This window comes from Geotrypetes seraphini, chromosome 9 (genome assembly GCF_902459505.1).
Source record: "Geotrypetes seraphini chromosome 9, aGeoSer1.1, whole genome shotgun sequence".
Classification (NCBI taxonomy): Eukaryota; Metazoa; Chordata; class Amphibia; order Gymnophiona; family Dermophiidae; genus Geotrypetes; species Geotrypetes seraphini.
Window position 1 is genome coordinate 6397588 of NC_047092.1, and position 18637 is coordinate 6416224.

The following is an 18637-nucleotide window of genomic DNA, read 5'->3' on the forward strand; positions in this document are numbered from 1 at the left end:
GACTTTTCTTTTGATCAGGAGGTCGGATACTGTCAGGGAATGAGCCAGATCACTGCCTTACTCCTCATGTATATGAATGAAGAAGATGCCTTTTGGGCCCTGGTGAAACTGTTTTCAGGTCCTAAGCATGCTATGCACGGTAAGGTAATATCAGGGAAAAAAGGTCTGTTCTTTAAATAACAATTTTGTGGTATTTTTTCCATCTTGTATTTTTTATATGCTGTTTCCTGGCTCCTCTGCAATCTACTGTAAAGTAGGACAGGATTTGTTTGAGATGCTCCCATCAGTATTACCGGGGGATCAGATGGGCTTGGCCAGATTGTATAATGATAACAAATAAAGATCATACAGCCTCTCTCATCTGCTCTGCAATCCCTTCTTCTGTTCTTTTTGGAATTCAGATACTATCATCACTTCCACTAGAAGATTGTCTCATGCATTACCACTCTTTTCTTTAGATTACTCCCAAGCCTGTCCCCTTTCCTTCTCATTGACATCCCTTATCCCTCATTCTAGAATTGCTTTCAGTTAAAAGAAGTCCACCTCATGGGCATTTACACCACAGAGATATTTAAATCTCCTCTATGGCACTGTCTTTGTTGGAATGAACTTGTGAAAGACTGACATATGAGGGGGGAAATGCCTTGACGCAAACTCGGATAAGTGTTAAATTTCTTCACTCCAAAAACTATATATGATTAAACTTAAGTGTTGAATTATTAATAAAGTGCTTTTTCCAGGAAGATTAATAATATGAAAGAAAACTTTGGATTAATGATGAGCTATGGTGAACCTGTGTTCTCAGTGTAACTTTCACCTCTGATGGTCCACAAAAATTGACAGTGATTTTTTGGATATACATTTCTTTGCTAGTTGAGTTTGTTGACAAAGGCCATAGCTACAGTTCTAAGCAGCAGAGAACATGATCGGTACCCTGCAGAACCCATCAAGGCCATAGCTACAAAGTCTGATAATACCCGGCATTTCCTTGCCTGTCCACTAACCAGCACGCACAGTGACTAGATATCATGAGTTCACATTGGTCACTTATGGAACCTTCTTTTAAACAAGAATGATAGCCCTGAAGACACTTGACTTCCGAGTAGCTTTTGGTATATAAATAGCTCCATCGAGCAGGGATTGTCTCTTTATGGTTAATGTAATGTACAGCGCTGCGTGCGTCTGGCAGCACTATATAAATGATTAGTAATAATAGTATTTAAATAGTCACTCGTGTTGCTTGCGGTGGCATTTTTCAACATCCATGGAATTGATTAAAAGTTTTAGTTGATGGCCGGACATATCTTGCCTTTCCCCTTTTTTCTGCTTAAAGCAGTTTCATAATCTTTTTATTCTACGTTGCCTAGATCGCTGGTATATAAAGTTGCAAGAACCAACATAGTGGCAGCCTAAAGACACACCTCAGTTCTGTGCAGCTAGGAGGACTGAATGCATGTGTATTGTTCCGAGACTCTAGGCCCTGCTGACTGAACTGCTCCCATTCTGTCTGCTCCTTTCCATTACGAACAGCAGTGTTGCAACTGTCTTGTTTCTACCAGGGTGTTTTATCCCCCAAGTAACATTAGTGGCTTGGACAGTTTTATGCTCTACCCCAGTTTTGGTGTAGAAAATTCTAGATTACCATTAGAATGTTGTGCCACCCATAGAAATACAACAGACAGGCTTGTTAAGCTTTCTCATCACGGCACTGTAGTTTGCAGCTCTAGAGATCCTGCTTCCAGGACTCAAAAAGAGGCAGACACAATTCATTGTTTACCTGTACAAGCTAAGGATGTTTCTTGTCGTTGCCCGTGTTTGGCAAGGTTCATTTTCCCTAGTTAGCAGTGTTGCTAGCAGTGCATGCTTTTCTGGCACTATTTGCCAAAAAACATGAAATGACAGGATATGTTTTTTGACATTTCTTATCTTATTTTTAATGAATAGACATTCCTAACACAAGCTACATACTTTGATATTCCTGTTATGCTGTTGAAGAAGTTAAAAAGTGGATAAAAAGGAGTCGTGGACACAAGACAATGGTTGTAGCTATGTTTAAGCCTGTGCTTGGAAGACATGTACATGCCTTGTCTCTGCCTCTTCTTACATTGATTGCAGATGGTCTGAGTGATCAGCTCACTTTCCTGCTTGTAGATGACAATTGTATTCTTCTGGCTGCTTTGCACCTTTCTTGGATCCTTGGGCCTTCATCCTGCTTTTTATATGGTGCCCTGATGATCTTCCAGAGGGAAATGATTGCTGAATCTCTTAGCCCCCAATTACCTCCAGGATAACATTTCTTAAATTAACAGATTTTATGTACGCAGTACTGCAGGACACCTTGGATACTGATGCCACTTAGAATGCCAATGACTAAATCATTGGATTAATAAACAAAGTTGATCTTGAACTCATGCACTGATTACAAATACAAAGACTTTGTTCTCATTGCTTTGGGGCCTTCCTGCCAATATTGGTGGTCCTTTAATCTTCTCGCCTTATAATAATAATAATAATTTTATTTCTTATATACCGCTATACCAGAAGTTCAAAGCGGTTTACAGCAAAGAAACATACAGTCAGAGAATAAAATACAAATTAGAACAAAACATTCAGTCTGATACAGGATAGTCTTTCTGCCATATTTCTTTATTCATGACTTATGTTTATTTTATTTAAATGACCTTATTATCCGCTTATTTCCTAATGTGGCTTCAGTAAAACATACACAGTAGAGGTCAAATTTTACCGTACATTTTCCAATACATTATAAACATCAATCAGTTTTGTTTACATTGTTTAACAAAAAATTGTAGTCATTCTCAAATAGACGAAAAATTTTCAAATGGCAGTAATTGTTACTAAAACGTATGCTCCAGACAGGACCATTCCAAAGCACCGGACCCACATAGAACATATGAAATAGACGTCAGATAAGGGCCCAAGGCCCATCCAGTCTGCCCACCCTAATGTCCCTCCCCTACCTTTGCCCTCGTGAATTAGATCCCATGTGCCGATCCCATTTGGCCTTAAAATCAGGCACGCTGCTGGCCTCAATCACCTGTAGTGGAAGACTATTCCTACGATCAACCACTCTTTCAGTGAAAAAGAATTTCCTGGTGTCACCTCGTAGTTTCCCTCCCCTGATTTTCAACGGATGCCCTCTTGTTGTTGTGGGACCCTTGAAAAAGATGATACTCCTTCCTCCGCCTCGATTCGACCCGTAAGTATACTTGAACGTCTCGAATCATGTCTCCCCTCTCTCTGCGCTCCTCGAGCGAGTATAGCTGTAATTTGTCAAGCCGTTTTTCGTACGGAAGATCCTTGAGTCCCGAGACCATCCGGGTGGCCATTCTTTGCACCGACTCCAGTCTCAGCACATCCTTGCGATAATGCGTGCCTCCAGAATTGCACACAGTATTCCAGGTGGGGGCCTCACCATGGATCTATACAATGGAATAATGACTTCCGCCTTACGACTGACGAAAACCCCTTCGTATGCAGCCATGATTTGTCTTGCCTTGGACGAAGCCTGCCTCCACTTGATTGGCAGACTTCATGTCCTCACTGACGATTACCCCCAAGTCTCGTTTCTGATACCGTTTTTGCTAGGAATCTCGCCATTAAGGGTATAAGACTTGCACGGATTTCTGGTTGCCCAGGTGCATAACTTTGCATTTTTTGGCATTGAAGTTGAGTTGCCATGTCCTAGACCATCGCTCCAGTAGGAGTAGGTCGTGCATCATGTTGTCGGGCATTGAATCTTCGTCTGTTGTTGCATTTGCCCACTACATTATCAGTTTGGCATCATCGGCGAATAATGTTATTTTACCTCGAAGTGCCCTTCTGCCAAGTCTCTTATAAAGATGGTTGAATAGGATTGGGCCCAGGACTGAGCCCTGTGGTACTCCACTAATCACCTCTGTCATTTCGGAGGGGGTGCCGTTCACCACCACCCTTTGGAGCCTGCCTCCAAGCCAGCTCCCAACCCATTTCGTCAATGTGTCACCTAATCCTATAGAACTCATCTTGCTCTAGTAACCTGCGGTGTGGTACGCTATCGAATGCTTTGCTAAAGTCAGGTACACGATGTCCAGGGACTCACCCAATATCCAGCTTCCCCGTCACCCAGTCAAAGAAGCTGATCAGGTTGGATTGGCAGGATCTCCCCTTAGTAAATCCATGTTGTCGGGGATCCCGTAGATTCTCCTCATCCAGGATCTTATCTAATTGGCGTTTGATTAGAGTTTCCATTAGTTTGCTCACTATCGATGTTAGACTCACTGGTCTGTAGTTTGCTGTCTCCATCTTTGAGCCTTTCTTGTGGAGTGGAATGACGTTAGCCGTCCTCCAGTCCAACGGGACGCTGCCTGTACTAAGGGAGAGGTTGAAGAGCGCGGACAGTGGCTTCCGCCAAGACATCACTCAGCTCCCTAAGCACCCTGGGGTTACAGGTTGTCCGGCCCCAATTGCCTTGCTAACCTTGAGCCTTGACAGCTCACCGTAGACACTGCTGGGACCCACAATTGAAAACCATAGACTTTCTAGTGGAGGCATACTTAATTTTTGTCTCTTATTCTTGCATTTAACAACATCCTATTTTCTGATCTCAAAACTCTTTATTAGGTGTCATTATATCCCTAGATGGATTATTTTCAAAATCTTAAACTGTACCCTATGTTAGATTGGCAACCAATGTAATTTCTTTAAATTGGTGTCAATATGTTCATACCGTGCTGCTCCCGCGGAATATTGTGTAATCTGTAATGCTTTTAAAGCAGGTGGATGGAAGACCCAGGTAAATGCCATTACAGTAATCAAGCTTTGAGAGCACTAGTGTCTGTAAGACTTGTCTGAAATCCCAACCAGATAAGATCTTTTTCAGTTGGAGCAACTTTCTGATTGCGAAGTATGCAGCCTTTACTACTTTAGTTATTTGAGACTTAAAAGATCATTACCCTCAGCATTTTGATCTCTTCACTAATGGTAATCAGATGATTCACTTATTGTCCCAGAAATTGTTTGGGATTGGTCAGAACTAGTTCCTTCGTAAGAGCCTGAGGAACAGTGCAGAAGAATGTTTTGGACCACATTGTAGCCTTTTCTTCAAAGAAGGGGCTCCAAGACCATCATGTGATCGTTTTTTATCAGTGTGGCAGAAAAGCTCTTGTTGTTGGTTTCTCCTTAGGCAATTCTGTCTGTGGATAGCACTCAGATATTCTTTCACATTCCCCTCGGATGGACTTCATTTTCCTACGTATTCTGACCCTGGCCTAACTCTTAGTTTGGTACTTTGCTTTTTTCTCAGAGGATTGGGGGTCTTCTGCCAGTGTTGGTGCTGCCTTAACCAATAGTCCATCAATAACATAGTAACATATTGTAGATGACGGCAGTATAAAGACCCGAATGGTCCATCCAGTCTGCCCAAACCGATTCAATTTAAATTTATTTTTTTTTTTTTCTTTTCAAGCCCAGTATCCTGTTTCCAACAGTGGCCAACCCAGGTCCTAGTCCCAGACAGAAACCTAAAGAGTAGCAACATTCCAGAGTTGAGATTGTGATGTCATAATGCCTCATTCCACCAATGCCTAAGAACCAACCTCAGCAAGTGATGAGTCACAATGGCTCGACTGTCCTGTACTTAGCTCAGATAAGAACATACTGAAGGTCCATCAAGCCCAGTAGCCTGGTTTCACAACAGTGGCCAACCCATGGTCCTAAGTCCCAGACAGAAACCAAAGAGTAGCAGCATTCCAGAGTTGAGGTTGTGATGTTCATAATGCCTACATTCCACCAAATGTCTTCAGCAGTGATGTCACAATGGCTTGACTGTCGTATAATTGGCTCCACATAAGAATAGCTATACTGGGTCAGATTCCAATGGTCCATCTAGCCCAGTATCCTGTTTCCATACAGTGGCCAATCTAGATCACAAGTACCAAACAGAACCCCAAAGAGTCGCTAGCATGCTAGCAACACCCAGGCCAAACAGTGGCTTCCCTCATGTCAGTCTCAATAGCAGACCATAGACCTTTCTAATAGGAACTTAGTAAAACATTTTTTTTTATTTAAACCCAGCTAACGCTAATGCTGTTACCACATCCTCTGGCCAGTGAGTTTCCAGGAGCTTATCTATCCGTTGAGTGGAAAATATTTACTCCTATTTGCTTTACCTCTCTCCTTGAGCCTTGGCGGTTTTCATGCTGCTATTAATTCCCTTTGCTCCTCTTGATGTCATAGGGAGCTTTGGGGTGCTTTTTGCTTGTGGTGACAGATATCCAGCAAGTTGGAACCAAACTGAAAATGTTTTGCTCTGCATAAACCCTGTTTGTTGTTTATTTCTGCAAAGCTACTGAATACCCGTTTGCTTGATAGACTGGGTAAGCTGATGAATTTTTGGAAGAACTATATCTCCGATCTCACGTTGCTTCTTTTGTTAAAGCTCAATGCCCATTATTTGTATTCTGTTGAATTATATTTTTCATTATTCGCATTCGGTTGAATAGTAAAATAGTTATTTGGTATAGCTCTTATTAATACCGTGTTTCCCCGAAAATAAGCCCTAGCATGATTTTCGGGGTAGGGCTTAATATAAGCCCTACCCCCCAAAGTAAGCCCTAGTCGTAGGCAGTTGTGCTTCCCCCTGCCGCACAGCCAAACCCCCGCTGACCCTCCATCCTTCCCTCCCAACCGATTCCTGTCAACTGCAACCATAAATACCTTGCTGCAGAGGAGCGTTGGGCCAGAAGCAATCACAGGCTTCTTCGCCGCCTTCTCGCAGCCTGTGATTGCTTCTGGCCCGATGCTTCTCTGCAGCAAGGTATTTATGGTTGCAGTTAACGGGGATCGGTTGGGAGGGAAGTATGGAGGGTCCTCGGCGGCAGGTGTTCAAGGGTTCTGCTGCACGAGGGATGGGAGGGAAGGATGGAAGCTGGGCAAGGATTCTGCACAGGGGGATGGGAGGGATAGAAAGATGCTGCAGAGGGAAGGCACAAGGGAATAAGTGAGAGGGGAGGAAAGATGTTGGACATGTGGGGGAAAGCAAAGAGGAAGGAAGAGATGATCGTGTACATGGGAAAAAATAAGCCCTACCCGAAAATAAGACTTAGTGCTTTTTTTGGGCCCCAAATGAATATAAGACACTGTCTTATTTTGGGGGAAACATGGTAGTAGTGCACTATATGTAATTTGCAAAACTGGTTCAGATCTGACAGTTTTGAATACTTCTGTAATTGGCTTTGGATAAATTGGTTAAATACCTGATGTAGAAAAGCTAGTGCGTTTCATGAAATGTTTTTCTGTCTTTTCTCAGGCTTCTTTGTGCCTGGTTTCCCAAAATTGATCAGATTTCAGGACCATCATGACAAAATACTGAAGAAGTTCATGCCAAAGCTTAAGCAGCACTTGGTGAGTAAACAGTCAGAAATCAATAGTACTTAATGAGACAAATGAAAGCTGACGTAGTGTTTGAGTTTTTGTCATGATCTTATTGATTTTGAATCCCAACCAGTCAGTAGCTAGGTCAGAAGTTGCAATTACAGCTACCTTAAATTTTCTAAGGCAATCTCCTACAATTCTCTGGTGCCCCCCGAACCCAACCCCACCCTAGCTGCTCTCAACCCCATCCCTGCCGACAGATCCTGGACTGTCTTCGAGCTCATATCTGATTCTCAGACCCTTAAACTCTGCCTCAAGTTAAAATCATGCAACTGCATCCTGGACCCATTTCCCTCCTACCTATTTGAGAAAATCCCTGCACAGGCCATCACATCTCTTACCAAACTCATAAATTCTGCCCTATTATCAGGCCTATTTTCCACTGAAATGGGACACATCGCATTGACCCCTTTACTGAAAAAAGCTGACCTAGACCCCTCCATACCATCCAACTACCGTCCAATAGCAAATATCCCTCTCTTCACCAAACTGCTCGAGTCTATCATATCTACCCAGCTCTCTTCCTACTTAGAAAGATTCTCCATCCTCTTACCTTACCAATATGGCTTCAGACCCAACTTCTACACTGAATCCCTATTGGCCTCTCTAATCTCTAAGGTTCAGCAACTGCATTCTCGTAACAAGTTTGCTGTCCTTCTACAATTCGACCTCTCCGCAGCTTTTGACGTTGTCCACCACGACATTCTAATTTTCCAACTCTCCGAGATAGGCATTAGCTCCATAGTTCTTGATTGGTTCTCCAAATTCTTGCGCTCCCGCTCTTACATGGTTAACATGAGCGGCACCTCATCCTCCCCCTGGACCCCGACTTGTGGTGTCCCACAAGGCTCACCCCTCTCCCCAATCCTCTTTAACATTTACATGTCCTCCCTGAAACTACTCCAACTATCCCCCCTTGAAACTCTTTACACTTACGCTGATGACATCCTCGTCCTCCTTGAGACCGACTCGAACCTCACTAACCTCTCCACGAACATATCCTCATGCATAAAGAACCTCCAATCCTGGGCATTCACAATGCATATGAAACTAAACGAGTCCAAAACAAAACTCCTTTGGCTCGACCCAATATTAGACCATCTACCTTCCTCCATCCCATTGTCCTCCGGAGCCCCATTACAGCTCGAGTTCTCAAGCAAAGTTCTGGGTGTCACCTTAGACTCTTCTCTATCCTTCAACGAACATCTCCAATCCCTGGTGAAGAAATGCTTCTTCAGCCTTCACATGCTAAGGAAAGTCAGACCCTATTTTCACCAAAAACACTTCACAGTCCTAGTACAATCCATCATCCTCTCCAGATTGGATTATTGCAATTCTATCTACCTCAGCCTAACCAAGAAAAGCCTCCACAGACTTCAGCGGATTCAGAACGCCGCAGCTAAGCTTGTTTTCGCGAAAAGCAAATTTGGTCGCGTCTCACCACTCCTGTCTAAGCTCCATTGGCTCCCAGTAATCCCCAGGATCCACTTCAAATGTGCGTGTCTGGCCTACAAGATCCTACATGGCATCCTTCCTGCCGTTATCCCTCTATCCTGGAACTCCCCAACCCCTACTTCCTCCAGATCCTCCCAAATTTTTAAACTATCCTTCCCTTCCATAAAAGGTATTTCCCATGCAGGCAAACTTGGGTCATCCCTCCCCTTTAGAATCACTGAGATCTGGAATAACCTCACCTCCCCACTCTGAACCTCAAGCTCCCTCCAACTCTTCCGCAAACACCTAAAAACCTGGCTATTCTCAAAACTGTAACACTTCCCCCATTCTTAGGCCTCTCACCTTCCCCTTTACACCTAACTCTTTAATCTCTCCACTGTAGTTCCTCTCTCATCCTTCTTCCTGTAAACCGTGCCGAGCTCCGCATTCGTGGAGATGGTGCGGTATATAAACCCAAGGTTTAGTTTAGTTTAGTTTATTTTTGTGCTTCATAATTCTAAAAGCATACTCTCAATATAAAACAGTAAACATTAGAGTTTGTGCAGCAGGTGATTGAACATCTCCAGTATTCAGCAAACTCCTTCACTATATGCGGGTAGGGATAACTGAGTTTAGCCCCCCTTAACTGTTTTAAAAAATTGAGTCGTATGGCATAGAGTCAAAGGGCTAATAAGTGCCAGATCTGCCAACTTGTACCACAGAGGAAACATAAGATGTACCCAAGCTAGCTATTCATCAAATCCAGGATACGAAGATTGATAGCAGCACATTAAAACTCTCCAGGAAACATAAATCCTATCCCATCTCAGCTGAGACCAAAGATTAATCCAACCCAATATCCTATTTGCAGCATGGACCAGAGTTGGTGCTGGCAGGTTAATGATGACCAAAAATTATCCAGCAAGGTCGTGGGTCAGGATGGTTGAATTGCAAGACACCCTCTCCTCTCAACCAGCCCTTTGCAGTTTCCTGCACTGTGTGTAATACCATTTATGTCATGTGTGGTTGGGGTTTTCGCATTAATTAACATCTGCAATGCATTGCTCAGCAGTGGCAACCGCATGGTTAGATTTATGATGGCCGTCTACACCGCGTGTGTGCTGGTAGTCTACACTCTACATGTGTATTGCAGCTCTGTCTGTGCTCTGCCTACATTGCATTCCTGGGGATGCCTAAACATAGCATATGAAGGTGGGAGGGAAAAAGCACCAAGGCCTTAACCATCCAACCTTTAATGGAGTGATGGAGCCACATAATGGTTAGTGCAGTAGCCTGAGAACCAGGGAATCGGGTTCAGTTCCCACTACAGCTCCTTCTGACTCTGGTCCATTGCCCCAGGTATAAAATAAGTGCCTCTTCGTAATATGTAACCCACTTTAAGTTAACTGTAGAAGGGTGGCCTATCAAATTCCTTTGTTAAATGCTTGATGGTCACCCAGTCTTGAAGACCCTTCATGCTTTTTTTCTGGTTGACTTATTCTCCTGTACTGTGGACTCCGTCTCTTTCCTTCTGATATGTAAGTGGCATCATCTTTTTGCCGCTTGTAGTTTTATAAGAGGACTTTTCCATGTTAAAATAAATAAATAAATGTTTTACATACAGGAAAAAAATAACAAAATTACCATCTGAAAAGGAGAGTGGGGTGCAAGTCCTTTCGAGGAATGTCACATTACTCTGACCTGTGTAGAAGGGGGGGCTTAGAAGGCAGCAGAGAGGACCAGGGCATCTGAGTCTCATACACTGCAAAAGTTATTGGTCCTAATTTAAAAAATATATTGGTATCAAATTGAATATAATTAATTTTTTTTATAATGTTATATCATTTATTTTATTTATTTATATACTGCCTATTAATTGTCTAAGTGGTTTACCTGGGGCGGTGGAGGATTAAGTGACTTGCAATGGTCCCTTCTGAGAAGAGCTTACAATCTAATGGCAGACACACAGAGGGAACTAAAGATGGTAGGGGACTGTTAAAGGAATGAGAGACAGATGTGTTTAAATGCAGCTACAAATAAGTAGGTTTTTAGTCTGGCTTTAAATATCGTAGCGAGCCAAGCAGATTGTTGCAAGGTTGACGGTGGACAGAGACAGGAGTTGGCGGTAGAGCAGGGAGGCCTCTCCTTCCTTATTTCATGGGGATAGGGATAGGAAGTATTTGAAAAGAGGGCTTATAGGTCCTTTTCCATACTCTTGATTTCTGTAAAATGTTTCCTGTTGTCCTGCTTTAGTAGGGAATATTTTCATTATGGTTCCTCCACTCGTCAGTCTCTCCTTTTTCAGGTTCCATAACTATTTGATCATTGATTGGTTTTCCCAAAAACCCAAATATTAAAACTGATTTTGCTTAGATGCTTTACTAAACTAGACTGGCACATCAAATTCATGAAAGTTTCATGCGTCTTAATACAATGAAACTGCTGCCACTAGCATTAGCCATAAACTGTTTAAATCTGATGTGATGACACATGGCTCTTTCCCTGTCCTGTTCAAGATTTCATCATCCATCCTGTCTTGATCTGTTTTACAGGATTCCCAAGAGCTCCATACCAGCCTGTATACCATGAAGTGGTTCTTCCAGTGTTTCCTGGATCGTGTGTGTAGAATTTGCCTTTTTCCTTTAGAACTTTTGTTTGTAACTATTCAGAGATTTATAGCAAGTTACTGATATGGCTCTGCCTGATTCTCTTCCAGACACCTTTTCCATTAAACCTAAGGATATGGGATATCTATGTACTTGAAGGAGAGAGAATTCTTACTGCTATGTCTTACACAATCCTTAAACTACACAAAAGTAAGAAAACATGAAACATTCATGTTACTGGGATTCCTGATTTAGTTTATAAGTGCTAAACTGTTTTTGCTTCTTTGATGTCCTACCTTTGGCGACTTCATCCAGAGTTTCCATAATCTTTGGTATTATACCCAAGCCTTTGCTGGAGTGCCAGGAGCATAAAACCTAACGATAAAGAAGCCACATTTGGACAAATCACAAAATATACAAGAAGGCTTGAATGCTCAAGAAACAGCTAAAACCCCCATTGTTTGTCACTGCATTCTTATGACAACAGTTCTTTGGGAAAGAAAAGAGAGTTCTCCCCTGTTGCTTTTAAGATTAGTTTGTCATAATTTATTATGTTTGTTTTAACTCATAAGAACTGTTTAATTCTTAAGTGACCTAGAAAAAAATTAAAATCAATCAATCAATAGAACCTTAGATGGATTTTTAAAAATGTGTTTCTTCCTTTGATTTAAATTGGCAGGTGAGTATGTGCTCATGAAATGCAAAGCCCAATAATTTTCTTTTTTACCTGGGAGAGTGGAAGGGAGTGCAAAAGATGTTTGTAGGAACAATCTGCATATTAGATTAAGTCTTTGTCATTTTGGAGAAAGGAAGTGTCACAATTAGCAGGCATGGTATGTGCGTCTGTTGTGAAGAAAAGTAGAACTGTTGTCCATCGAGCCTGTTTTGTCGCTGAACCCAATGGCAAAACCTTTGGAACTCCCATTTGGTCACCTATGATAAGGCCACGCCACTGAATGGTTTATAAGCTTCCTTCCATATATTGTTCTCCCCTTTTTATCTATGTTAGTTTCTCTAATCATGGGCCTGGTAATCATCTGGCAACTTAGTTCCTTTTATTCACTTAAAGCTCAGCATTAAATGGACAACAAAAACGCCGGCCTCCTTCTTGTGTGAAGAGGCTGTTCCTCTCTGTTTTGTTTCTGCTCTGGGTTTTTACTTGCCCCTAACTGGTCAGTGCATTATGTGTGGCTTGTTATTTTACTGTGATCTTTTTGGCAAAATGGTACATCAAATAACCTGAACTATGAATGCATAGGGTAGAGGCTGTAACTGAAGTCAAGAAAGCTTGGATCTGTGAAGGAGAGGATTGATATAGATGGACAGACTGGGTAGGACCTGTGATCTCTACCTGCCATTATTTTCGCTGTGTCCGAGTGCATACTATCGTATGGGGTTTCAACTTGACAGTTGTGAAACCAGATAGACTGACTTGAGGATAAAACGATGACTCTCCTCACTGATTAAAGTGATGTCGTATTTCCAACACCATCCTGCTGATGCTCTCTTTCTCTTGCCACAGTTTTTGCTGATTGACAATGTTGTGGGGCAGGGCACAGATAGTGAACATGAGACAGGATAAACACAACAGACTGCCTGAGTCAATCCAGGCATTATTCAAATGAAGACTAAGAGCCCACCTTGCATTTAACTCCTAACCCCCTGCTTGTCCTGTTTTAGATTGTAAGCTCTATTGAGCAGGACAGCAATATAGAAATGATTAGTAGGAATAGTTTGTGCACTTTGTAGGCTTCATGTTTTATACAGTCAAAGATTCTGCAGCATAAAACAATAGTGTTATCAGTAACTACTGAGGTGATGTACATTGTTACTAGAGAATGACATGGGGACAGATTTTTTTCCCATCCCCACGGGAACTCATTTTCCCATCCCTGCCTCATTCCTACAAGCTCCGTCCTAATCTGCACAAGCTTCAAAAACACTTTTAAGTCATAAGTGTTTGAGGCTTGTGCGGTTATGGGGCAGGGACAGGGAAAGTGACAAAACTCACGGGGATGTAACGGGGAAATTGAGTTCCTGGGGGGACGGGGAAAAATTTGTCCCCATGTCATTCACCTACAGTAGTGGATTGTAGGTATTGTAACAGTTTGACAATGCCTCTTACCCCACTGCAACACTCTCCATTGCCAGATCTTGCACCTGACCCTAGAATTGGCAGCACAAAGCAGTACCACTGAGCCACTAGGCCATCCTGTCTTTAAAAGCAAACTTTTTGTTCCTGTTTAGAATATTTAATGAAGCTGTCCATGGAAGAACTTGTAGAATTTCTTCAGCAGACACTAGGTGTGAATTTCTACTTTGAAGATGACTTTGCAATAGAGCAACTCCAAAATTCCATGGCTGAGTTAAAGCGGGCGAAGCTGGATCTTCCGCCACCAGGTAAGAGCACATTTTCAGGCAAACTGTGGATCAGGATCTATGGATGTTACTTGTTCTCTTTGACTATTTGCTGTAACTAGTAAGGCCTGAATTCTGTCACCAGCTCCTATGTTGGCAGCCTGTCAAATCACTCAACAGCACCTGTTACAGAATCGCACATGATGCAGCCAAGATAGGTGACAGAAATGTAGACCTGAAAAACCCTGGCCTACATTTCAGCCATTTTGGCAATTTGGGGTGTCATGGGTTCGGGGTGGGGGGAGTTTGCCCGCAAGAGGGATTGGGCATTCCTTCCTGCCGTGGAACTTCCGGTGGGAGGGAATCAGCATCCCTCCGGCTGTGGGACTTCGAGGGGGGGGGTTTCGGGGGTTCCGGCATGAGGAAATGGGCATACCTCATGCCAATATCGGGGGAGGTCCCCTGCCGCAGCTGATCGTGGCAGGGGTATTTTCCCCCCAATCATCTGAGCCGACAGGACTCCCTAAAGCCCCTGTCACAGCTTAGGGTTTAGGATCCTGCGGTGGCATAGCTAGGCAGCTGAAATATAGACCCGAGTTTTCCTATTTTGCCATGTATCACAGCTAGGTAACCGCTTTAGCCTACCTAATGCCACTTCCAGTGTTGGCCATGCTTATTTTGGTGTTCCGTGGCCTAAAGCGGCTACTTGGTCGTGATTTCAGCCGCTTCAACACTGCCATTTTTTTGCCATTTCTGATTATGTTTTTCAATTAACTTAGTCATTGGCAGGGTGCCTACCGATGCCTAAGTTTAGGCATTGGTTATAGAATTTCCCTGGAAGTGTTTGGTTGAGTATGTGCCTCTACAGGGAAGAGCAATATATTCTAGGGCAGTGGTTTCAAACTCGTGGCCCGCCAGGTACTATTTTGAAGCCCTTGGTATGTTTATCATAGTTTCTTGATCATCTGTCGCTTTAGCTATAAATGACAATATTATTATTAAGACTTAGCCAAAAGGAAAGATTTATAAACTATAAAGAGTTTTACCTCATGCAAAATTGTCATTTCTTTAATAAGACATTAACTATTTTTTCTGAGGCCCTCCAAGTACCGACAAATCCAAAATGTGGCCCTGCAAAGGGTTTGAGTTGGAGACCACTGGTCTAGGGTGATTATCACTTGGAGTGTGGACCTGGAGTGTTAGTTGCGCTGAAAGTTTATTCCCTTTCTTTGTTGAAGTATCCTGTCCTGAAGAGGTGGATACTAATTTTATTTTTTATATTTGAATGTACATTCTGTGAACACATCTGAAATTTCTTTTTAATTTATTGACTAGTGATGAGCCAGAAATGTACTGTGTGACCAAATCCTAGTATTCTTATTCTGACCTGTATTTCTTGAATCAGTGTGTTCCTTTGGCCTATAATTATGTACTTTTGGCAAGACCAGACAAACTTGGTGGGGGAGCTAGTCTTTTTTGCTCCCTTTGTGGACTTTCCCACATCTGTCTTAATATTGACTTATGGACTTTTCTTTTAGGAAATTATCTAAACCTTTTTAAAACCCTGCTAAGCTATCTGCTTTTACGACAAAGAATTCCAGAGTTTAACTATACACCGAGTAAAGAAATATCTTCTCCAATTTGTTTTAAATTTACTACTTTGTAACTTCATTGCTTACTCCCTAGTCCTAGTATTTTTGGAAAGAGTAAACAAGCAATTCAAACCTTCCCATTCCACTCTACTTGATATTTTGTAGACTTCCCTCATCTCTTCTCTTAGCTGTTTGTCTTCCAAGCTGAAGGGCCTTATCCTCTTTAGTCTTTCCTCATAGGGAAGTTGATCCCTCCCCTTTATCGTTTGTCAACCTTCTCTGTACCTTTTCTAAATCTGCTTGATGTTTTTTAAGAATATTATTATATTTGAGGAATCCAGAATCCACCATTCCACAATTGCTTGAACTAATTGATAAATTCGGAAAGTTTTCAGGATATAAGATAAATTGGAATAAATCTGAAATACTTCCATTAAATGTACACTGTACAAAAGGTTTATTTAATACATTCTCTTTTGTTTGGAAGGAGGATACTATTAAATATCTTGGAATTTGGATTTCAAAAGATTTAGAAGACACAATGAAAATTAATGAAAAATGTTTATTACAAAAAGTGACAGAGATGTGTGAACAATGGAATCCTTTACATTTATCTTGGTGGGGAAGAGTACAAACAGTTAAAATGATGATCTTACCTGTAGTTTGTTACCAAATGGGAATGATACCAGTTTTCTTTCAAGATTCTTTTTATACAAAGTTAAATAAGGTATTGACAAAATTTATTTGGCTTGGGAAAAATCCCAGAATTGCTTTAGTGACATTACAAAGACCAATTGCGGAGGGAGGGGTAAATTTTCCCAACTTCTATAGGTATCATCAAGCCTATATTTTACGTCAAGGTATGTATTGGATCCTCCCAGAGCCCACTGATAATATTCCAGATTGGTTCTGGCTTGAATGGAGACTCATGTTTCCTTTACGTCTCAGTCATGTAGTTAGTATCAAAATGCCAAGGCTATACAAAGAACATAAAATATTCATGGATACATGGAAAACTTTAAGATATATAAGTAATCTAACTCCTATTCCAATTAGTAAATCAACAACTCAAACGATTTGGTTAAACCCCAAGATCAAAATAGGCGGTTTCAAAATAATCTGGAAAAACTGGATGACAGCAGGTATTCGTATTTTAGATGATATAATAAAAAATGGAAAGTTGCTGGAGTTTTCACAATTGCAACATAAATTTGATCTTAAAAAAACACAATATTTTAAATGGTTGCAATTGAAGCAATCCATTCAGGTAGGGTTCCCTGAATGGAAAAATCTTACTAATTATCACAGTTTGGAATTCCTGTGTTTCCAGATTAATTCAACAGGTCATGAAGCTGCACAGTGGTATAAATTAATATCTGAATATATAAATAAAAAACCAAAAAATGGTCTTAGAGACATTTGGAGCATTGAGATAAAGCACCAAATTAGTGCATCTCAATGGCCACGACTTTGGTCTTGGAGGCTAAAATGTACGGTATCAGCATCTATGAGACAAACTTGGTTTTTTCTTTTACATAGAGCTTTCTGGACCCCTGTTCGATTACAAAAAATAGATAGCTCTAGGTCAAATAGATGCTGGCACTGTCATGTTGAAATTGGGACATTAGATCATCTTTTATTCTATTGTCCATTCATCTTAACATTCTGGAAATCAATCTGGCCCCAAATAAATAGGATGTTAGAAAATCCGGTAGCCTTGACATATGATACCATATTATTTGGAACAACTATGAGAGCAAAAAGTCAAATATCATCAAGTAATAACAAACTTCTTTTTATTTTAACTGGAATAGCAATACAACAAATCACATTCAATTGGAAAAAACATGACAGATTAAATTATACATTCTGGTGGAATTCTGTATGTCATATATACAAAATGGAGCTCACTATAGCAACACAAAAAGGACATGTAGATAAATTTCAAAAAATATGGAGACCATTAACTGAATATTGTAAAGAATGATTAATTTTCCCATGTATAGAATTTGATTAGAAGAAAAAGAGATCATATCTCTAAATATTATATAATATATTAATACTAGATTTATAATATGAAATATGGATAAAATAACATTTAAAAATTTTATTCATGTATTACTGAATAGAAGGGAGGGGGGAGGGGATGGGATATTATTATATTAACTAAGAATTATATAAATTTAGTTTTCTGAAATATTAGTATGAATTTATATTGTTGATGTAACATATGAAAATGAATAAAGATTTCTCATTCAATATTGATAGGGAGGGAGAGAGGGAGGGGAGATTATTATATTCAATAATAATTATATTAATTTAGATTTCTTACATAATATTATAACTTTATAAAATATTGATTTTCTAAAGAAATTTTAAATTTGATATTAATCTGTAAATTAATCAAGTGTGATTATTCAAGTTTATAATGAATTTATTTGAAACACTTGTTGTAACATAAGAAAATGAATAAAGATTTATAAAACAAAAAAAAAAGATGCAGAGACCAGAATTGCACACAATAGCATAGAAAAATGTAGGCCTTTTTTTAAAGGGAATTAAAGGCATTGCTGTTTGCACAGGTTTTTGGTACTTTCTAATTATTATATGAGTAAGTTTAGGGATTTTGTGGGTTCTTGAGTTATTTAATTGTTTTTTTTTTAAAATGTGGAGGGGCATAATCGAAAGGGATGTCTAAGTCCGTTTCCGTCTAAGTTGCAAGTCGTCCAAAGTTTAAAAAAAACAACAAAAACAGCCTAGGACACATTTTCGAAAAATACGTCCAAAATTTTTTTTTGTTTCAAAAATCGTCTAACTATACGTCCTGCCGATCTGATTGTCCAAATTGCTAAATCATCCATCTTTATACCACATTTTCGTCCAACTTTTCATCCAAGTCAAAAATGCCTAGAAAAAGCCCTGTTGGACGTGGGAGGGGTCTGCAAAGTGATGGACTGAACATCCAGACATGGCACCTAAATAGTGGGGTACCTTACAGGGCACTGCTGTGAACTTCACAAAAAGGGTGCCATGCGTTCTCCTCACTACAGCTCCCTTATAGGTCACGGTGAGCCCCACAAACCACCTCCACAATCCCCTAGACCCACTTATCTGCCACCCTAATAGCCCTTATATGCCAGTAAAAAAGGGTTTTGGGGATGTATAGGGCAGTGCACATGTTTCAGTATCAATGCAGTGAGTACAGAGGCTTAT

At 40.8% G+C, this 18637-nt stretch overlaps 1 protein-coding gene across 3 annotated transcripts in view; it reads left to right on the forward strand.

The window, feature by feature from the left end:
- The window catches only part of USP6NL (USP6 N-terminal like), a 163806-nt gene that overhangs the window by 132512 nt on the left and 12657 nt on the right, over positions 1–18637 (forward strand). For all 3 annotated transcript variants that reach the window (XM_033957921.1, XM_033957922.1, XM_033957919.1), the window contains exons 9-13: positions 19–139; positions 7310–7404; positions 11421–11486; positions 11585–11684; positions 13722–13874. In XM_033957921.1, coding sequence (XP_033813812.1) covers positions 19–139; positions 7310–7404; positions 11421–11486; positions 11585–11684; positions 13722–13874 — 535 coding nt within the window. The remainder of the gene's footprint in view (positions 1–18; positions 140–7309; positions 7405–11420; positions 11487–11584; positions 11685–13721; positions 13875–18637) is intronic.